Source organism: Apus apus, chromosome 2 (assembly GCF_020740795.1).
Source record: "Apus apus isolate bApuApu2 chromosome 2, bApuApu2.pri.cur, whole genome shotgun sequence".
Taxonomy (NCBI): domain Eukaryota; kingdom Metazoa; phylum Chordata; class Aves; order Apodiformes; family Apodidae; genus Apus; species Apus apus.
Window position 1 is genome coordinate 48,410,643 of NC_067283.1, and position 23,316 is coordinate 48,433,958.

At 41.2% G+C, this 23,316-nt stretch overlaps 1 protein-coding gene across 18 annotated transcripts in view; it reads left to right on the plus strand.

The window, feature by feature from the left end:
* The window catches only part of ARPP21 (cAMP regulated phosphoprotein 21), a 207,700-nt gene that overhangs the window by 183,311 nt on the left and 1,073 nt on the right, over window positions 1-23,316 (plus strand). For 17 of the 18 annotated variants that reach the window (XM_051612516.1, XM_051612522.1, XM_051612526.1 and 14 more), the window contains one exon: window positions 22,193-22,344. In XM_051612516.1, coding sequence (XP_051468476.1) covers window positions 22,193-22,344 — 152 coding nt within the window. Of the gene's footprint in view, window positions 1-22,192; window positions 22,345-23,316 lie in introns of those variants that run through there. The other variant, XM_051612530.1, reaches the window with a different exon arrangement.

Genomic DNA, 23,316 nt, shown 5'->3' on the forward strand with positions numbered 1-23,316 from the left:
AACTTGTGGCTTCAAGTGTTGGCTCTCTCCAGGGCAGAAGGTTAACATTTGACAAGATGACTACCCTTCTGAGCTGTCCCAGAAAAAGCAGGTGCAGATTTCATTGAGGCTTGATCTTTTGAAATTCACTTTACCTTCTCAGCATACTTCTCCCAGGATTTTTTCCACAGTTCACAAAGGATCCATCTGAGTAAAATTGCTAGCAATGGATATCGATTCATCTGTGTGCTTGAATGTCTAGACCTGTGTTAAGGGCTGAGGTAAAGTCTTCATAAGCTGTTGTGCTCAAAACCTTTTTGAAGTGGTTCACAACATAGGAAGTATGAAGATGTGAAATTCTGCTGGGGGGCACTTCAGCAATGTGTAGGGCAAATTCTGTTGCAGCAAATATGATGATTAGGTAATTAAACAGTGTATCTCATTCATATATGCCTAAGCCACTAGAGTGAAGATTGTAGGGGCTACTTTTGAATTTCCTTTTCCTGATTTTGGAATATGTAACTGTGCCACTCTGATGGCCTCTGAGCCTGTATGGACACAAATGCGTCAACCTGTGTTACCTTTTAAAAAGCTACAAGTGTGACCCCTTAAGGCAATGCAGCTGTAGTCAAGCAATGACCAAATTCTCACAGTTTTTAGTGCTTGACTTTAATTTCAAGGACCTGCTTGTCTCTGCACAGGTGTCTATGTGTGGTTTGCTTCGGATTTATTGCTAAACTTTTTTCTCACAGTTTATGCATCCTTAACTTTAGGAACAACTCCATCTCCCTGCTGGAAGGTACTTCGGTAATGAAACTCCTGCAATCACCCTGTGGAAGAGAGCAGGGCTGGCATGAAAGGAACTTTGGGGGGTATTGAACTTCTCTTTACTTCAGATCTTAACTTTCTGCTGGTGTGAACTGACATATGGGACACGTGTATCCTGCATAATCACATTTCTTATTTGTGTGCAGTGCTTCAAAGAGAACGGTGGCTCAGGACTAAAGGGTGTGTAGGTTTTCCATACTGGCCACTTCAGCCTTTGGTTTGAAAAGCAGATTATTATCTGCTGAGTTAGAATTGTATTTGTATTTTGGCAAGACATGAAAATAGAGCCTTAACAAAGGGGTACCGGTTGTCCTTGCTTGAACAATAATATTGATCCCAGGAAGATGGAAAGGCTTTTGTCTTGTTACAAAAGATTGTTATATTGACATAACGGAAACTGAAAAATCGAATGTAATATAAGGGGGAATTTTCCTTTCATTTGAAGGACAACACTGCAGAAAGACTCTTCACAGTGACTAAGCTGTAAAAGCAGGTGGTAAAATACTCTTGGCTTTTACACAGTATTTACCTTTTATGGCAGCTTTCCAAGGCCACTGTCTTAGGCCTAGGAATCTTGCTGCTATTTTCCTTGGAGACCTAAGGAACTTGACATGAACGGAGCATTTGCAGCTTTCATGTTAACTTGTTTGTGTTGCCATAGTTGATAAAGCCCTCAAGGAGAGCCATGGCTAGGTATGACTGAACACCTAGTAAAAAGGAAGAGAAAAAAATAATATTGAAAAAATCTCTGCCTTTGCAAGTTTCTGAGCAGAATGGAGAAAATGAGGGAGACAGAGAGAGGAGCAGATGATTAGGAACAGAGACCATGTTCTCTCCTTCCATTTTCTTTCAGTGGTGCTCTCCGTTTAACTTTTTCCCTGCAAAGAGGTTTAAGAAATCTGAAGTCTATCACACTCAGTGCCCTATGAGATTATGCTGAGTTTTGTTCTGTAATGAAATCCTGGAGGTCCAGGAGATTGCTTCTTTTCCCCTTGGAAGAAGAATGAACTGCTGTTGCAGCAGCTAAGGTGGTTGCCATGGCTTGAGACCTGTGCAGCACAGGGAACCTGGGAAGCTATCAGAGGAGATGGAGAAACAGTTTTCCAGTAAATTGGGCTCTTCAGACAAAGAAACCTTTGTAGCCACACAGAAAAGTTAGCCTTCCAGGGGAAATGTCCAAAATGACATTTCAAAACATGCAACATAGAAATAGGTGTTGGGTAAGGAGGGAGATTCGGAACCTGTTGAAGAGTCAAATTTTTCTGGGAACAGGGAATAAAGGAAATGTTTTCTAGGTTGGAGGGTGTGGGAGGAATAGAAATAAACATTTTCTGGTAACTTCTACTGTCCAAATTACTGGAATGCTGTGAGGGTTATCTCAGTGCTTCAGGACAAGGAAAGGGGGTTCTTATTTCTTGAGTCATTCAAACTAAGTCATGAGCTACGGCAATTACTACTGCCTCCTTCCCAAATTACAGTATAGAGGGGATAATCCCTCCCCTGCTCAGAGTTAAAGTTTGACAGAATATTTGTGTTCTTTGATAAGGTAGAATTTGAGGGATGCTGCAAACACACTCTTTTGTTTAAGTAGTACATATAAATGTGTAGGGTATTGACAAGAAAAAGAACAGGGAGGAGTGACTTCCTTGTTATGGCTTTTATATTCAAGTTGTTGTTACTGAAGAAACAAATGCTCCCATTCTTCTCCCTTGCTTGAAGAAATCTATTTCTGCCTTGTAATAAGTGGTGTAAAAAACCATCATAATTACAGTGTGCTATCTAATTCTTTTACACTGCATTGAGCTTAAAATAATGTTGAATCTATATTTCCATTAGCTAGCAATGAAAAAACTATTAAAAATAACACTTAGCCTAGAATCAATTAAATTCCTGCAAATGTATCTAAAGAAGAATGGTGCTGCAGAGCCGTAAATAAATGGAAGCAATAGTCTGCACTGCGCTGTAATAACTGTACTAACCAGAATTTCAATTCCAGGAAAAAAACGTTCTCTCTTCTAATCATTAGATTGGAGCTACAAAAGTAGATAAAAGGGGCAGGTTTAAAAAGGTGCTGAGCTCTTCGTTCCTATGTGCTTTAGGGAATTGAGGAAAACAATACTAAGTTTTGACACTTGATCTTCTACAAGTCTCCATCTGTGGGCAAAGTGTTTAGCTAGCTTACTGGTAAGGTACCAATCTGTTTATAGGTGTTTTTATACCATTTCAGTTACAGTGTGTCACTGGGGCATTTTTCGTATGGAGACTGTAAATACAGAAACAAGATTATCTCAGGCATTTACTGGCATAAACTCAAGAAATATCTTCCTCTGAAAAGTTACATGAACTCATTCTGTAAGTATGCAGGATGTCTGAGGTGCTCATGTTATACAGTAATGGGTGTCAGAGAAATAGATAGACATTAATTATCACTCTCCAAGGGAGTGCTTTGGATTGAACAGAAGTTAAAAATGCCCACCAGAAACAAACTCTTTTTAGAATGTGCTTTATCTTTTTGGATATGAGCTGATTACAGTATAATTGCTGATAAACTCATTTTGATCCACAGCAAGATGTAACTGCTTTGACCAGAGACATTAATGTTGCTCTTAATTTAGGAGCTGTAAGGCACACAGATGTGCATCCTAGTGTGTCAGAATGGGAGGGCTGTAATAATTGGGAGGCTGATAAAAATGAATGTAAGTTTCCCTGGTAATAAAAAAGTCTGGTGCATGGCTCTCCATGGCACTGTCCAGGGATGCAGTCTCTTCAAAGGACATCTTCTGAAGTCTGGGTTGACTTTGAAGTCAATCCTGGTCTATACTAGTATGTCAAGAGGGTAGAATTTATCCCAAAGTGTCTTAAAATCAAACAATTTTTCAATGTTTTTACAGCAGTAAAATCTTACTGTTGGAAGAGCCTTTAGCATGAGGCTTTTCCTGTGCTCCTTTTCTAGTGCCACTGTGAGCTGTGGGAAGAGCCTGGCTCTTACTGCAGGTTTGAACTGGTGTGACCAGTGAAAAAGTGTGCCCAGTAACTCGCTTTTTTCACAGAAGTTATAGTATAGGTGCCAGCGTGGCCATGGTGACCATGATATGGCCAAGTCCCAATCCTTTTCTGGGTATTGGCACAGCTGAACTACGGCAGCACTTGGGTCACTTGACCAGTGCAGTTGAAGCTGTGCAGCAGGGCAAGGTGCAGGCAAGGTCTCAGTAGGTTGACAGCCTGTGGGTCTGCAGCCTGTGTCTTGTTTCAGTGCCTACAACCTGGAAACCAGAGGCAGTTATTTTCCAGCTTCCACCTAAAAGGTAGCATCTAAACTGTGACCTTCTGTGCCAAACATTGCTCCAGAGCCAATTTGTGCATGCTTTGTATGTCAGCTTTAGCTGGGAAGTCCCAGCCAGTCTCACTGTTGTAACGTTATCTTCCAAAAAGCCAACGAAAACACAGCTTTGATGTGTTTCTCTAGGTGCTCAGATGCTGTTGCATGTGAGGTATTATCATGAAAACCACATTATCACAGTAATTCAGGGCCTTCGGGCATCTGATGTTGCCAATTGCCTTCACTTCTTGCTGGTAAGTAATTTATCACTGGCATGGCCTATCCCTGCTAAAATGCGCCCTTTGTGGGCAGAGGCGAAGCTAATACACTTTCAAAGTGTATTTGAATTTCTTCAATAAATCACTGCTGTCATTGTGAGCAGTTTTATCACTTGCCAGAACAATATGTTATCTTCATGCTTTATAGTCTTGATTCTGTTCTGGACTTCTATTTGTGTAAATTCTGACGCATCGTAACTTATTTTATCAAATGAATTTGAGCAGCCTTGACTTTTTACTTTATTATTTCTTTTAATGGAAGCTTTGCCTTGATCTGTAGAGAGGACAGCACTTTTATGGGATGTGTTTTATAGTACTAATTACTCTATTTTATTACTAATTAGCTCTGAGAACGCTTGCAGTTTGTTAATTTTCATTCTCTTAAGCAGTCTGTGCAGCTGGGGTAGCTTTGTTTTGTAGCTCAGTTCCTCTTCTGCTCTGCTGTGGAGCAGGAGGAGCAGCTACACAGCCATCCAGGGCCATGGAGTTGCTGCAGTGAGCAGAACAGTGGGGAGGTGTAGGAGTCTCTGTGCCTCATAGAATGTATTTGCTATGTGTGCAGAATATCCACCAAAATAATCAATTGTGTGGAAGTAAAATAAAAAACCTCCTCAGATTCAGAAGGCACTTACAGACAAGCCGTTCTACCTGAGACCTGCAGGACAGCATGACAGGGAAGTCACAAGTAGTTTATTGTGTCTAAGGCATTATGAATTCCTTCATCTGGGAGTCCTTCCCCTGAATCAAAGAAAATAGCTGGGATCATGAGTGGCATGAAGACTGTCAGAGCTGTGATGTGGAGCCTTGGCTCAGGCATGAGCTCGGGAGAGGAAAAGTTGTCTCTCAGTAGCCAGACCCACTCTCCTGGGCAAGGACCAGCCATGCTCACACCATCTGCCTGCTCTCTCCCTGTCCCAGGTGTGTTGGGTGGGACTGCTTCCATCTGCCATCCTAGCCACTCTACCAGGCAGGGTCCTGGTAAACTCACTGTAAGCTCTACACAGCCACAAGCTCATTCAGCTTATTTTTCTTCTCCTGCCACAGTGGTAGATATGTTTAGGTGTGACCTGTGGATGCTTTATTTGGAAGTTTCTTGCAACAGGAGCCTCTCCTCAGCTCTCTTTTCTCAGGGTTGCTCTGACATTAAATGCACTGTTCCCAGGACAAAGTGTCTTCTTTTTATGGCCATGCCTAAAATACCAGTGAATATTTATGAACCAATTTGCCATGGCTTCTCCTATGATGGGAAAAAAAAAGTGCTTTTCTTTTAATTGATGCAGTAGCTCATTCCAGAATATGAGAACAAGGTCAATAAAGTAGTCAGTTTTTATAATTAGAAAATTAATTATTTGCAGCAGATATATTTGCTAAAATGTGAAGATTGTATTTATCTGTTTTTTCTTTTGAAGAAGTTATGCTAATTGTTTAAAATTGAACAATGACTCTACTGTAAAGAAAATGTATACATGTAGTTTTGAGTTCCTTGTCATGAGGCGTCACCCAAAGGTATGACTTACATTTGTCCTTTTTCAGTTACAGAAGTTAGTGTTTATTCTCAAGGTTTGCACTCTAAATGAGCAGCAGTTGCTAAAGAACATCTTGCAGATGTGTTTGCAGATCCTGTGATTTTCTCTTTTCAAAAATTTTAGCTACACAGACATTTTTGGCAGATTGGCTAGGCACATCAGCTACCACTTCAGAAATGCATGTTGTAAATTTTACATGGAGAGACATTTCTGGCAGCTGCTTTGTGGTTTGACTTTGAGCAGCCCCAGAAGGAGTATGTGGAATCAGTTACCCATCCAGACCACGTAAGCAAGAAACAAGTATTTTAGCCTAAGGTCAGCTTGGATGGTGGTGCTGCATTATATTCAGTGATTGCATGCATAGGAATATATGCCCCTGCCCCCATGCATAAGTCATTTCATAGGATCAGAGGAGCTAAGGATGGAGGATTCTGGGAAAAACTACTAAGAAACCCAGTCTTTCTGCAGAAGACATCTCTCCCACCTCAGCTGAGCCTGGGGAGCTGGCAGTTGCCTTTTAGAAAGCATTGCAAAGCCTTTGCAAAGCCTTCCAGCTTAATTCCAAAATGCCCATCCGTATTGGTTTTCTGGCAAATCTCTGATTTGCAGACCTGTAGTTAAGACTTGTGCTCTGGCAAATGGCCCTTAATATGCGCTCTTCCTCACCTTCCTGCCAGCACTGGCAGGCTTTGGGCTCTGGAAATCTGGCCCTACCCTTGCAGGTGTTGACAGGAAAAAGAAACTCGTCTTTTTTGGATCAGTAGAGGATTCTTTATCCAACTGAAACATTTGCAAAGCTGAGTATGTAACTCGTAGCAAATTCAGGACTCAGTGGTCTCTCTGTATTATATATTGCATCGAGGTTGCGTTGTTTTTCCATGGACTTTACCAATTTAGTGTATAGCACTTTTCAGCACTGCTAGATTTCAAAGCATCTCATGAAGAAGTCCCCCCTCAAAACCTTATTTTACAAATGAAAAAACAAATATGCAGAAAGGAGAAGTAATGCACTCAGGGTGTACTATGTCCCAGGCAAGCAAAAAGCTATCAATATTTATGATTAATGCAAGGAGAAAGTTCTGCTGCTGGCTCTCAAATCTACCTTGACCGCACATCCAGGCTGATCATCAGTATTTATGCTGAGTTGAAGACTCCATATGTTCATGGTCTTTATTATGCATTTTCCATAGCTCTGAATGCTTAGTTAGCATTGCTCCTAAGTTCCTACTTTGCAAATACTTTGGCTGTGAAGATTGTAAACACAGCTTTGCTGGGGTTGCAAACTATTAAAAGTGTGCCATGTGGTAGCAAATGCTCCGTGGCAGCTCTGCCCCAGTGATTTCTGAGAGCAGACATCACCCTGGAGAAACCCACAGCAGGCAATGCACAGATATTCAGGAGACTTTCCTATGTGTAAATTCGTGCTACGCTTCTTATTTTTGCTGATGAAAGTACATTTTGCATCACTTACAGTTGCACAGTTGCAGATACCTTGAGGGGAGATGAAGGAATCAGGACTGATCCCACAGGATCATACAACATTTTCGTGTGACAGGTCAGCCTGCTTGGGCTGTTGCACTGGTTGGTTTAGCCAAATATCCTTGTGCAGTGATAATGCTGGACCAGCTGTAGTGGGAGTTTCCCAGCTGACTACTGTGCTCAGTAGTGAAGGCTACAGAGGAGCAAGGGCAAAGAGAGGTTTGTTTCCATGTGGCTGAATTAAGCCATGCTTTGGCTGAACTTCTTGATGTCTGTTGACTACAGGCTTGATTCCAGGCCTGCTTGAGCCCACAGAAGAACTGCTGGTAGTGTGAGGAAGGCAGGGACTGGTGGAGTGATGTCTGCCCATGTCTCAGGCACTGCTGTCAGCCTGTTGGCCAGTTCATCAGAGAGACCCAGGGATCTGTGTAGAAACCAAGCAGTCTCTTTTGAAGCCACCTCTAGCCTCCCTCTCCCTTCTCACTTTCTTTTATTCTCTTTGGGCCAAGATTTCTTGGCACAGCTGTGCAGAAAAGCTTGCTGCTGGCTGCTGACAGTGTCGTATCTATTCATTGCTTTTGTGGAAACACAAGGAACTTGTGTCTCCAAGTGTTAATACTCTTGTTTTCAAAAGTGCCACTAAACCCTTTCTAAAAAAGGCAAAGTTAAAAGTTTACATACACTGTGCTGTCCCCTTCTCCCTACCCAATGCAGAGTTGAAAAAAAACATTTGCCTGTGATATGGAGATAGGCATGCTCTACAGATGTAGCTGCCTGATTTATCAAGAGTTTATAAAACTGTATGAACTAGTTGCTTTTGCAGGTTCCTCAGCCAATTAAAAAAAAATAAATTATCAAATTCCTTTGAAATCAGATGATTCATCCTTCCCGAAGGCAACCCAAAAGCTTAAAATCACCTAGAAACAACTGAACTGTTTAATTTTTTTAAAAAATATTTTTAAAAATGTAAATTAAAGACAATTTTTGAAGTCTTAGGAATTGGTAGTTCTCTATATGGAATGTCAAAAGGGGATGTTTTTACTTTTTAAGACATTTTTAGCTTTTACTGACTTATTCCCTCCTTTTTTAAATTAAATAATTTGGCCACAGGTGAAGCTACCTCTAGATTTTGCTGTTCCCCTCCTTCCAAGAAAAAGACTAAGCTGGAAGATACAGCCCAGTTTGACTGAAGTGATCTGACATACTGCTTTTGTGCCTATGTCAGAAAATTGCAATCAGTGTTTGCATTTCTGCAGTGATACAGAAAGGAGTGGATGCCTAGAACAGAGACTGATACAAAGTACGTGGAGGTACTTTACATGTCTTTTGTCTTGTGCTTACACGGGTAAGGGGAATGGAGAGTCTTAATGATGGTTGCTTTAGTAGCAGAAAAGGCCTAAGCCAATTTGCTTAACAGCTCTTTTTAATTAAGACACACAAGAGAAGTAAACTAGGGTCTAGTAGTAAACTAAAAGGATTAATTGCAAGCTAAACACAACTGGGAACACTCTCTGCCTGTGCCACAGAAGTGAAGTAGCTTAGACTCTTCCCTGGCTGCCATCGTGTTTATTATTTGCCAATATCTCTTGTTAAATATCTAGTGGTTAGTCTGATGTCACTTTGCTGTATGTACATACGTGGGCTATGTGTGAATTCAGGCTTCACCTTCCAGCTTGTGGATGAAGGAGTGGCTGTGCAAAAGCAGAGCTGAGAAATCATTTTATTTCACATATTCAGTAAAACTGAATTTTACTGGAATGGAACCTCTTTTTCCTTAGGTTGATTGCCTGGTCAAGTTTCTCAGAAACTGTCTAAAGGATACAAAGAATAAATGTGTCAGTATCTCTCCCACTGGAGATCTCTTCCTTCAAGGGGCTGAGTTCCCTGGCCTTGGTCCAGAAGCATACTCAAGGCTGTAAATGATCACTCTTATATCAAGAAATTGGCTCATGTGCTTAAAAGTTAATCAAATGCCTAAGGGCTTTGCTGTATAGAGGCCAGGGTAATCACTATGTTGCAGTGCTTTTAATACAGTGTAAAGCTGGTTAAAGTTGATTGCTAAACCCAGTAGTCTTTGGATTATGTTCTGCATGGGCGCACTTGGAAAAGATGAGATTTCTACGTTTGGACCCATATGGGCAGACATATGCTCCATCAGAGTCCTGTTGGCTTCAGTATCATCCTTGTGTCTGTTTGCATCTAGCTGGGGGTTTGCATCTAGCCCATAACTTGCTGTGCCCTTATGTTATAGGTAAATAAACAAGCACAAGTCCCTTTGCTCAGTGATTTGTTACGTTCACCTACATGTATAGGCAGAAGCAGTGAGGAGGAAGAGTGCTGCCAGGCAGCTGCAGATGGTATTTGCAGTTGGTGAGGTCTTTGTGAAAGCTCTCCTTGAGGCTGAGCCACCAAACAAAGCCCAGCCAGCCAGGGTGAAAAGCATAGATCATTAGTGAGAATTTCTGCTGCTAGCAGTAATTTAATCCCGCTCTGCCCGCAGCAAAATGTAACACAATACAGTGAACTGTGCATCACCAGCAAACTGCAGCCTTCCTCCAATCCCTAGGATGTGGGCAGGAGCCTGTGGCTGAAGCTGCATGGAAGCAAACAGTGGGGAAGAAGCAGTGGGAGCACACAGACCATCAGCTCTGTGACTGTGCTGGTGAGCAGCAGTCTGCCTGAATGCTCCCTGCTTGGGTTTGGGCTCTAAGCACTAGTGCTCTCTGGGGCAGGGCACAGAGATTTTGGTGTATTGTCGAGAACATTCTCGTGCAGTTCTGCCATTTTCCTCTGGGCAAGTTAGTTCTCCTGGGTGCTTGTTTTTCTGTCTCCACCTGTCTTGTCTATTCAAGAAGGCACCATCTTCAGTGCAGGGATTGCAGCTATTCCTTGAAGTTTGCATGGTAGCTGGCATGGTGGAGGTTCACCCTGGGCTTGTACTTGTAGATACTTCAGCAATACCAAGAGCTAAGTTATAGATCAATACATGGGGGATTAATAGTTTATTTGCTCAGAGCGGATGCTGTTTATTTGAGGGCAATCCAGAAAATCAAACTAGGGTAATGTAGAGATGAACCTGTTGAAATTCAGTGAATCTGTGGACACGGCTTACATCTGATCCTGCTGGGTTTGTATTTGTTTTTCATTGGCATTGCACTTGCATACCTAGCTGTCCTATGGCAGACAGTTCTTCTTTTGTTAACAAAAACAATGGGTATTGCAAATAATTGTTATACAATGGCCAGGAACTGTTTTGTATAACAGAATGCAAATGCAGACACAAGTACATATGGGGAGTACACATGATGCTGGTCACTTGACCATAAGTGCTTGCAGCCTGCTGTACACCTGAAGACTCAACCCACCTCCTGCTTGGTTTTGCTTTCAGCACAGGGCAGTTGTGCACAGTCAATTTGCGTGGTCCAGTCAATGATCAGTAGCTTGGACGTCTATTGTTATCTTCCTGTATCTGGAGCCATGTCACTCATGTCTGCAGGTACTTACAGCCGGAAATAACAGCTGTAAGTCAGCTGTCCTTGGAAAGACCAGGCTCGTTATACTCAGTGGGGAAAATTATTATATTGCCACCTGACTCATGAAGAAATCACACTGACGCAATCACGAAGAAAAATCTCTCTAGTGGACTACCTTGGGTTGATGCTGCTTGACTGTTCTCATTATTTATATGAACTCTCCTGGGCAGCCCTGTGCTGGACCACTGCATCAAACAATCTGGAGGTATCACATGCCCTGCATCCTACCATTACAGCAGGTGGTTAGGTTAGAGCTGAGTGGTTGCAACCAATGGGCTAGTGTTAAGTTTTTTAGCTCACCATTTTATCTGATCGTTGTTTCATTGATACAGAGACGTGGCTATGTGTATGCATATCAAGAGCCAAGTAAGTGCCAGGTTTTTTTACTAAGGTTTGCATTTATACCAAGTGCAAGTTTGCATCAGCTATAGTGTTGATATTCCTACCTTGAACTACAGGAATTTACTGTTTTCATTAAAAATATTGCCATATGAAAATGAATACATTTGTAACAAAGGCTACATTTTGCAATTCTGCCAAGTACAGTTTTCTGGGTAGAGAGATGAGAAAACAGTTTTTGGCTAAAGACTGCAAGAACAACTATTGTTTTGGGATTTTTTCTGAAAATAATATTAATAAAATAGTTAATCATGTGCTTAATTTCTTCACAGTTCACTGTAAATCTCAGCTTTAAAAAAATTCAGGTTTTTTTTCAAGAGTGTATGAATGCTTTGTCCTTCCTGAACATAATGTCATGTAGTCATTCTAAATTAAGATGGTCTATGATGTTTTGCTGGCAAGTGCGTCTCTTCAGATGCCACTTTTCAGCGCGGGGCAAGATCTACAGCACATTGAATCCCAAAGGAATCTTACTATCAACACTACTGTGTTTTTACGTCAGAGTTTTAGTTGCAATTAGCTATTCAAAAATCCCATGAAGAGGAATTGTAGAAAACTACAGCAATGTAACAATCTGTGGCCATAGTAAGGGCTATGACTAGATACACATCTGGTTTGGTCTTTAAACAGTAAAATTCTCTGAAGAGCAACCCACCAGTTTCCAGGATGATCTGCCCTTGTCTCTGCATTAACTCTCATTAGTGCTAGCAGGATTAGTGGGCAGGGGCTGAGAGCTGAAGGTTTATATTTGGTTTTCCGCTAGCACTATTTGGGACCTCCCTGTCCCAAGTCACAAGAACCACACACCAGCTTGCAGTACGTGCCTTCAGTGGCTTAGCTCTACGGGGATGAGAAGGCTTTGCCCCTCCCAGAATAAAGTTTTCCAGGTCCTGCAGTAGCCTCCCTGCAGGAATCTCAGCTGGCTTTGGGCATCTCCACCACTCCAGTGTAAGCCCTTGCTCATTTTGCTGGCCAAAGGGAAACACTTTGCAAAGCCCATCTTCCCAGAGCTGTCAAGAGCCTGTTCACATGAATTCATGGACTTAGTTCAAAAGCATGAAATAATTTCCTCCTCTCTCTATATATCACCTGTGTGAATTGCTGGCTGAGTGACTTTTTTTTTTCTTGTCTCCAATAAAATGCAGAAGCCTCAGATTACCAAAACAGCTGCACATGCTTTGTCTGGGTTAATGCGTTCAAGTCAGGCTCCAGGGTCTGGGTAAATGCCAAGAACCTGGATCAGCTGCTTTACTGGAATTATGCTGCTGTAATGGAGCCCTGCATTATTGTGTTGCAATTATTATTGGCTTGCAGCTGGCTGTTCCCTCTGTATTTTTACTGAAGTGAGATAAAAGGATTTTGTCTTAAAAATAGAATTTTCTTTTCTGAATCTTACACAAGCTTTGACTTATATATTGTGTCTGTAAGAGGTGCCCCTCTGTTAATCTTCAGATTCATCTTCAAGAAGAGCAAATAATTTTTGTTAGTTTTTGAAGAACAGCAGCAGTACTAAATGGTCTCAAAACATAAAACGTTGTTGAAAAGGGTATAAAATAAGTGATTAAAGTGTCTTATAATGACATGGTTTTAGGCTCTCAGCAAGAACAGGTTTCTTTTCAGCATTAAGCCACTTACTAGTAGCAAGTTGTTCTTAAAGCTGTCCCTGTAATTTGGAAATCCTTCGTGTAGAGAAGTAAAATAATAGATCCAGATTTTAAAAGAAGAAAAACATTTCCCAAGGCTTGAATCTTCCATATTTGTATCCATTCACGTTCTCTTTGATGCTCATTTATATACATTTCTTGTCAAATAACAGTTCTCTCAGTTTCTCCAGTTGATAGCAAAAAGTGAACTGAATGCAATAATTTATCTTTGAACTGTTCAGCTGTGCCATTCTTCATGTTCTTGTTAATAATGCCAGGTCTCCCCGGAGCACTCTCGTGGAATTTTATCACATAAGCTTTTTGTTTGACCTTACCTGCTGCTTCCATGGAACACACAGAGGGGGAAAAAAAGCCAAAATGCCAGCCTGCCTTAATTAAAATTTTAGTCTCGGAAGATATTAGCATGTGTGTTTTCATTAGGTTTATAATTAAAGTATTTAATCATACTTCTCTTTGGTCTGAGCCTTTTAACTTGATAGTGAGGTCACCAAGTTTTAAAACAACTCTTTTAAGGTGTGGAAAAGTAGCTGAGGGGTGGGTGTGAATATTTAAGTGATGCATAAATTCATTGTATCCATGATTTTGCATGTTTGCTCCAAAGGTAGTTGCTTGAATGATGAAGTAGGAGGCTCTAAATAACAGTTCAGTGCTCTTTGCAAAAACATTTTTCCCCCATGGGGCAACGAGCATGCATATTAGTGGTTTTTAAAAGCTAATGATATTCTTTGTCTCCAACAGCTGGAACTTGGCATCATAGAAAAAGGGCAAAAGAAAATGTAATGGATATTTTTTTGACGTGTAAGAAGCTCTTAATCTCACGTGTGATACACAATGTTACTTTCCCTAATTTTTTTCACATTTTGTTTGCAGCCAAGAGTTGTCCCCAGTTGTCAGTGCTCTCTCAAGTAGCATGTGAAACCATCCATGCTTCAAATGCTCTGTTCTCTGGATTTCTTCCAGCCCCCACGGTTGCAAAACAAGTAGAACCAAGATTTCATACAGCTTTTTGAGGAAAAATAAATGAGGAGGACAGGGAGAAGTTCAGCTAGATAAGACAGGTCCTGCACTACTGCTTGGACAGAACCAGCCCGATGGGGGATTTTAAGAGCTGTAAACAGCAAAAAGAATTACTGTGTATCAGAGTATTTTCATCAGTTTTTACCAAATCCAACAAATAGGTCACTCTGGAATAATGCAAAATTGCAGCAAATTTCCAAATTTGTTTTCTTCTTCTTCTGAAGCTGGATGAGTATATTTTTGCACTATTCATCTTGTGGGATTTGTAGCTTTGTAAGACAGAGACAAAGAGGTGGTTAAGACAGGCAGGCTGCTTTCTAACCAGTATTTTTCTTCTTTCTTAAGTGATATGAAATCTTAATGGCTCTTACTTCTGATGCATATATGTCCTGCTGAGTTCCTTAATGTAGCTGAATATGGCTCTTTCTCTGCGAATCTGCCAACAAGTGTGGCTGTTGATCAGTTACCAGGTTCTGGAAGCATGAATGTGGTCTTAGCAAAGCTACGGATAATTTAGGGACCAGGCAGCTACAATTCTTGCAGCAATTATGTGTCAAGACTCGGAAGTTCAAAATCCTGCAGCTTTATAACCCCAGCTCTGCAGAGAATTATTGGAGTCACTGTCATTGTAATCAGTTTAGGATTAAATTTACCACGTTGTGTGTTTTCAGTGAATGTAACTGGAGAGCCATTAGCTAAAAATTGTTTTGATCTTGCACATCTTGAAAGGATTTATGTCATTAGCTTTACATTTTGAAAGGAAAACTAGCACACTACCCCATGCTTTCCCCTGCAAGCTGTACTGCTTGAGTGGGATGTGCTTTTACCTGAAATGAGAGGAGCCAAGCTTTAAGTCACTTAGGTGAAAAGGCTTCACTTGTTGTTGAGGGTCTGAGCCTGCAGCGTGCCATGGTGAAAGGAGTATTTGTTCTGCTGTGGTATTTGGCACATGTGCTGTTTAATGTGTGTTATAAAGCCACCTCATACTCTCAAGTTATCTGTTGCTTCCTAATACTCCTTTGTTTCAGGGATGGATAGCTATTCTTGTCTTTTCCTTTGCATGTGTGTAAAAACTAAATTCCATGGTCTTATGTTTTAAGGGGAAAGGGATGGATTTTTAGCATTAAGCTGTTAAGAATTTGTCCTTCTAGCTCACATGGTACCCAGTTCACATCCATAAATTATCTGTGACGTCTTCAAGTGGAGCACGAAGAACGAATATCTTACTAGGTCAAGACATTGCTATGTATGTTGCAGAGAGAACACAAACACAGTGTGAGTGGATTGATCAACTGCAGTAGATTTGGTTTGCAGCGTGCCTTGGATTTTAGATCCAAGTTTAAACTACAAAATTGTTTACAAAGTGGTTTGGATTCCAGCTGTATAAGTTGCAGTTTAAATCTTCAGGCTCACATAGAAAAATGACATAGCGGCAGGGAGACGTGAATTAGTGTGTCTTCTATGGGAATCTTCCAAACTGCAAGTACTTCGGGGTGAGGCTAAAATCAAATCTGCTTCTAAATGTATAGCTTTGTTTTCTGTTTTCCATGAGGCTTTTAGTCCATTTGTGTTGAAACTGGCCATGTAATGACCAACTGCATAATGAAGGACACACACAATTTCCACAGCAGCCACCCAAATCTAATGCGTAACACCTGGACATGAAAATACCTAAGGGCAGCACTCCTCTAGAGCAAGTAGTATATGGGGAGATTTTGTACCTGGTAATTATGATGTTCACGCAGGAGATGAAACATCTGGTTGCAATCCAGTACTTGAATATCTCCTGCAAGGTCAGAAGCCTTGGCAGGAGACGCTGATGGACCCCTGGCTGGGAGGGCTGTGTTGTGGCTGCTAGAAAACCCTCAAGTTCCTGCTCTTAGTTTTGCTGGGAAGAGGTTTCAGTATGCTCCTCCCACAGCTTGGCCAACTGTCCTAAATGCAAGGCTTCCCAAACTGGCTTCCTTTTCTTGTATTTTACAGATACCATTAAGGTCAGTTTGAGAATCAAAAGGTACTTTGTCTTAAGACACTGTGTTGGATCTCACCAAACTGTTTGCTTCATATGTTCTTTTCTCACTTACAGTTTTGCAAGTACTTGGGGATGGACCAGCTTACTGCTTTTGGCAAATAAGTGAATTGCCAAAAACTTTACCAGACTTATTGATGTAAAACTACAAATATGACTGGACTGTAGTTTTACAATGACATTTTTTTCTTCTCTAATCAGTAACTTATCATGGGCATTGTAAGCTTCGATTATTATAAAGAGCTACATCCACCCACTTTTATACTTTACCCATAGCTTATTTTAAAAAAAGAAAACACCTAGCAAAATCTATAGATACTGATCTTATTCTTCAGCCTACAAAACCAACATAGTCCTACTCCAGCCAGGGCAAAGTAAACTAGAATAGGCCAGAAAGAGCCTTTAGAACATCCACCGTACCAAGGTGAACTCTCTACTTGTGGAGTGAATTGGGTGGTATTGCCAGTGTGTGATCAAAGGGAGGAGGGACTGGGAAGAGGATCCTGTCCCACTTGCAGAATGATTTGTCCTTTTCCTTGGAAGATAGAAAAAGTGTTAGGAGCTAGCTGGCTAACATTTTCCTAAGTATTTTGAGTCTGGAAAATGTAATTTAATGCTCTGAATAATGCTGAGCACAGGCCACACTCTAATCATATCCTTATTCCCAGAACTTCTTATTAAACTGATTAATATCTTATAGCAAGCTGTCCATCCTCATTTTAGAGGTTTCAGGTGATAGCAAATGTACTTCCTCTCTGGGTAAATTGCCCCTTGTTAATTATAGGGTCTGTTGAAACTCTAGATTTTATTTCTAATTTGAACAGTTCTAGGTTTACCTTCCAACCATGTAATTTTATTATACCATTTCTTATTCTGTTCACAAACTGTCTACCAGCAGATACCTCTTCATCTTTTGAATAAGTTGAGCAAAGCAACTCATAAGCTGCACTTTCTGACCTTTGCTCATTTTTGTAGCTCTGTTCTCAGCCCTCACCAGTTTTGGAAAGGGGATGGGTGGTGTCTCTGCAAACATGAGTGAGCGCAGCACTTGGCACTGGGTGCGGTGGGATCTGTTTACAGTACACTGCAGGATTCCCTTGTGCCCACACCTAGATGTGGTGCTTGGTCCCCTTGGCTTTTCCATGGGAGCTTGGATTCAATGTCTTCCCAGGGTTCCTGGTGGCAGTTGTGGCAGGGGCTGAGCTGGTGTATACCCAGGGGCGTAGAGCACTGGGAAGGCGCTGCAGTAGTTGCAGAGTGGGCAGGAGCAGGACTAGATCTGTGTAACATTATACTCAGCCCATTTAGCCCTGAGGTGGTTTCCCTTTTGAATGTCTTCAGGGCTTTGCTTCCTTAAGCATCTGCAGTGTGTGGCTGAGGTACCTGCATTTTGGGTTTGCTGGTGGCAACAGCTCAACTCCTCCCAGCACTACGTTGAGCAAAGTGGAAAGAGAGCAGATGACCTGTCAAATCGTTTCACATCAAAGCCACGTTGTCTTTATGCATTTGTATCAGGTGGGCTTAGATGCAAAGACCCTGTCCAAGTGGTAAGAGTACAGTAAAATTTGCAGTCCAGGGGCTTGTGCCAGACTGCTGCATTCATCAGCCAAAGTGTTGATTGCTCTTTACACAGAGCACTGATATACATGTTACAAAGTGATCCTGCTAATATATGCTTCAAATCTAAAATGAGCAGTGAAACAGTCCCTCCAAACATGGATGTGCTGTTCATGAATGATGTATGCTGAGGCCAGCAGAGCACCAGACTTGCTTTGATTACAGCTCTGTATGACATTGCTGGCAGAGATGTAAAACCACTGTGTTCTGTCTTTTGAGCTCCATAGCCTCATTAAGAAATTAAAACATTTTTGGGTCTTTCAGGTAGTCTTTCTCCCCCTGGGATGGTTAAGCTAGCTGACTGTCAGCATGGTGATGCAGGTTGTTAAGGTTCAGAGATTTAACTTGATGGTATGGCAGCCTGTTCATTTCGACTGCAATCCAAGGCTCATTTTTCCTCTGAGGCAGTCATTGAAATTCAGTGCACGATTTGTTCCTCTGGTTGTTTAACAATGTCTCTCATGTTTGCCCTGATTTTAAAAATCCTCCATTGTAGCAGAGATAACATAGAGCAGGATGATATAATTGCAGTAAAGAGGCCCTGGAGCTTGCAGTAATAGGATGGTTCATCTGATGTGTACTGCCATTAGGAAGTAACCCACGTATGTATGTTCCCAGGGGACAGTAAAGAGGCTTTTAAGGATTACACTTTATGTAGTATGAAAGCTAATGAGCAAAAGAGCAAGTATGAAGAAAACTATTGCTGCAGAAAGTATGATACCACTTGTTTCCTGACACCTTTGTAGCTCCAAAACATCCATTTCTGCCCAGCAATGCATGGCTTTTCATGCACTGCAGTTGGTTCCCAGGACTTTTGGAACACTATACTATTTTCATTTCAGTGAAAAATAAATAGCATGTCAAAAGCATGGCAAAGCTGAGTTGAGGATTGAAACTGATGCATATGTACAAAATAAATTAGCAGTATCTGATAGTCTGTGCCCTAAAAAAAATAAAAAATACTTGCTAAAATGATATAGTTTCATGAAAGATTTACATATTAAGACTTACCAGTTAGGCAGAGCTTCAGTTCTCCTATCTTCATTCTTTTCCTGGGCAATGTGCAAAAACATATGAAAACATCAACACACAGTAAACACTGAAGCATCCATTTCAAATGTTAAGTGGCCTGCAGAGTCAGAGATGCAAAATTTGGGCTGTGGAGGTATGAAATTCACAGCATCTGATTTCTGCTATTAACAAATTCTTGTTCAAATGGATTGCCATGCAGAATGCCAGTTCTTTCCCCTTGCATTAGTACTCAAATAGAAGCTGGACTGAGCAGAATGGACTTGGGCTTCTTTTTTTTTCTTTTTTTTTTTTTTCCATTTTCCCCTTGTTTATAGAGCTTGTTGTAGATACAGAAATTTAGTCACCTTTTAATACTCTGTACCCTGTCTGTGCTGCTGGAGTATATTTTTGTGCTGTGTCAGGTTTTTATGTTCAATGGAATGGATGAACTTGCATCTTTCTTCATATATTTAACACAGTAAAGGGTCAGACTTTGCTATCAAGTGAAGTGGAGTGGCTTCACTTGAGTTTTAGAGACTTGAAGAGGATGCTGGATTTTAACCAGATGTTGTACTGGAGTTCTGCAGCAAGGTCTGATATCTTAGTTGTATTCCGAAGGGTGCTGATCAATTAAAAAGAAGTCCATGAATATTAAGTGAGGAAGAGAGGACAGCCAGCATGTTTGCAAGGACAGAAGCAGAACAGTAACCTTCTTAAACATCATTTCCACCCATGAGCCAAGGGAGCAAATGGTCAAGAGATGACAGTACCTCCTTCTGGGCCAAATAAGTAACTTTATTTCCCTTAATGGCAAAGAAGGTTCAGAAGACAATGTGATCAGATTATTTTAATACCTTTTTGCTCCCAGCTAATCACATTTGAAGTGTGGAAGTGTGTTAGAGTGCATGTGAAGTATTTTTGAGGGGCTTGTATTGAGGCCCCTTTGTGTGGTCAGAGCATTGTAGGAGAGAGGTCTTCTCCTGACTCTCAGAGGTGTAAGCAGGTCTCCGCATATTGGGATGGGGGTGATGGGTGCACATGCCCTCTAAGCAGGAGAAATTGCTGAAGTCCTCGAGGAACAATAAGATTGTTAAAATAATAATTCATGACCCAGTGAACTGCAGCTCTTAACCCATCCCATTTGTGTATTCCTGCACCTGAAACACAGAGCTGTTGTGCCATGTCCTAAGCAGTGTTTGCTAATACTGAGGAGGTTTTCAGCGCAAAGGTGCATGGTGCATGTTGCTGTAATGCCTGCATGTGCTGATGCCTGCATGTTCAGCATAAGGGTAGATACTTTGTCTTTTCCATAACTATTTGTTTCTGTTTGATAGTTATGTCTGTGTTGGGCAATAAATTTATCTTATTTGAAGAATATGGAACACAAAGCTGAGGTGAAGAGACAGCTGTGTGTTCAGACATACAGCAGAGCCTCAGCAGTGGTCTGACTGAAATAATGGCAATGCAGTTAAATTAACTAGAGATAACAGAAGGGCTTCTCTCTGCTCAACCCCCAGGGCTGGCTGACTGTCTCTGCAGAGCACCTGTCCACCATCTTGTGCCGGTATATCATGCTCCAACTCTGTGAGCCCAGATCCAATGTTTGATTGCATTCCCCAACTTAGTGTCACTTGATTCCTGGTCCACCATCAATCTGTCATTCATTACACCACATGGGACTTACTTTGACAGCCACAAGTGACATGGGATGATTTATCACTTGCTGCTTCTGTCAGTTGACTCCTCTCTGCTTAAACTTCCAGTCTTGCAAATACCAGAATAGAAGTGCTAAATTTTTTATTTCTGTCCTTTCTCCCCCCTCCCCTCCATAATTGGTGTATGGGAGCAGAAGAGGACTTGCAATTTTATTATTGCTGGATAAGCCTTTTGTAAACTCAGTTACAGCATTTCTGATGTCAGTAATTTTTGTGCCTAAAAAATACGCTGACACTGTGTTTGCACATAGGAAAGGAGCAAATTTGAATGTATAATAATCTGGTGCATTCGGGAGATGCTTGATGCTATATCCCAGCCAAGTTACTCAGTCATGGAAATTCTTTTGTTATTACTATTTTTCTCAGTTGACTGGAGATGTTAATCTCCTATCTGTGGAAAGGCATCTTTAATGCTAAAAAATTGATCAGAGATACCCAGCATGTCTCTGGCATCAGAAAAGATTTTGAAGGAAACCTATCTGTTGACAATACACCAGCAGAAAGAGAGACATTTGCTACTTTATTTTTCTGACGTAATGAAGAAATAGCCAGGTGATTATTTCCAATTCATGAAGTATATTGTACCATGCACTGTATTCATGAATATAAATTGAGCAGACGTGACACACGTTTCATCTTAAAATAATGCAGTGTTGCTCCTTCTGATAATTCTTCTTTGCCTGAAATATGCTTATTCTGAGAACATCACTGCAGAGTTAATAGTGCACTGCCTAACTGCATGTTAAAAAGTACGAGTGCTAAAGGACATAGAATGTCTTACAGATAAATTATTCATAGATTGATAATGGCTGTGGCTGGCTACATTTTTCAAGGACAGTATCTTTCTGCATCTTCCTTTCGTTTCCCACTTTCTCTGAAAATCCTTCATCTCTAAATAGTACCTTTACCCAGCCAGCCCACTTCCATCCGGCAAGGCTCATTCTCAGGCTCGATCATGTTGCTGCCAAGCGGAGCATCACTCGTACTTCCCATCCATTCTTCTGCCTCATTTCTCAAGTAGTCCTAGAGGAGCCATCCCAGCAGAAAAGCTGCAATGTTGTGGTGACTTTGAACTCAGAGCCAATTGCAGGTTGAAGCAGAGGCATCAACTTCTCATTCCTGTGCAGTCACTTGTGTGTCAGCAGCATTCCCACCGAGCTACGAGGTGTAGCAGACACTTCCTATTTTATGATTTTCCTCTTTTGCCAAACATAAAACTGTAGGGTGGAATATGACTTTTAATATGCTCTAATGGTATAAAAAGCCTTGCAAGTAGGAGCCAGTGTGTATACAGATGTTCTTGATTAAATAAAGCCTTTTCTGTTTACATCGTGCTGGGGAGCTGTGTTACAAGAAAGGTAAGAGGGTAAAATAAGAAACGTGACCTGAAAGAAAACTACCAGATTAGACTGTGAAGGCAAAAATACTGGTGTCCTTGAAGTCAGTGGGAGTTTTGCCTCTGAGGAAGTAGCCAGAAGCCAGCAGCACCCTGTGTCTGTTCAGGGCTTTCCAGTCCTGGATTGTGGTCAGGCATCCCCTCAAGATGGTCTCTGCTACAGGGTTGAAGAGCACGAGGGCAGTGCACTGCCTGCTCATGTTACCCTGCCAGGGCTGTCAACTCACAGCATTCGTTAATTCCCCCTCAGTTTTAATTTTCCAGTAATGCTTCTCTAGATACCAAGCAACTTTTTGATAAATGTGAGCAGAAGTGATGGGATCATATGCTGTTCCTTACAGCAGTTTTAATTTTGCCCCTGTAAGTGACAGAGTATTTGAAAAGACGTCTTTCTTCTTCCAGGTTACCAGCCTGTCCTGCCAAACCAGCAGCAGGGGTTCCAGGGTCTCATGGGAATGCAGCAGCCACCGCAAAGCCAGAACCTGATGAATAATCAACAGGGAAATCAGGTGCAAGGCATGATGGTGCAGTATCCAGCCATGTCGTCTTATCAGGTACTTCAGAGCCATAAAGACTGTTTCTCTTTCTGAGAGTGCTTAATTGAATTAAGCTTTTGTATTGCAGAATGGTATATATTACTTCATTAGGACAGTGTGTGGCAGGAGGCCTCCTGATAAATACGTTTCTGTGTCAAATTGGTTTATTTTCTTCCTGTTTACATATTCTTAGAACCCCTGATTTTCATTCTGAATTAGTAATACTTCAAGTGAAATATTTATTACAGCCTGTAGTGTGGGTGAAATGTCACAAAGGGTGAAGGAATTATACTACTTCTTGTGAAGAAAATTAAGTTAAAAAAGTAAAAGAACATTGGTTTGGGATTTTTGTTTTTGTTGTAGGTATTTGGGGGGGGGGCTGCGTTGTTGTTGTTTGGGGATTTATTTTTTTTTTTTCTGCCAGAGCAGTGTTGTTTCCTGTAATGAAGTTGAGGGTTTTGTCTGATCCAGTTAAAAATTACTCATCTGTGAAGACTCCTGCCAAGTATCTCACCACAGCTTCTATGATAAGCTGCAGGCACATAGTTTTTTCTTTATTGGGTTTTGGGGATAGGGAAGGCAGTGGCTTGATTTTTATCAAGGCCCTAAGTTACCCAGACTTACTTTCTCACTTGGTGCCTGGTTTCTGTGAGATATGCCAGGAGCCTGTGAGAGGTGTCTTGTGCTTACATTTCCTCTGGTCCCTCTGGGAAGTTAAGAATCTAAGCGACGTGTAAGTCATTTTAATAGATTTCACTGATTGAGCAGCCATCCACCTTTTCCATTGGCTTCTCTGAAAACACTATAGCAACCCAAATGGAAATGAGGGAATTTCTTGTGGGTAAAAACTTCTCCATACATCTTCAGAATTACTATACTGAAAATGTGTTTTAAAGTTTATTAATGAAGTTAAAAGTTTAGACATTTCAGATAGTCTAGATCTACCAGGGTTGAGTCTTCTGTTTGCACTAATCCCAGAAATCCATATTC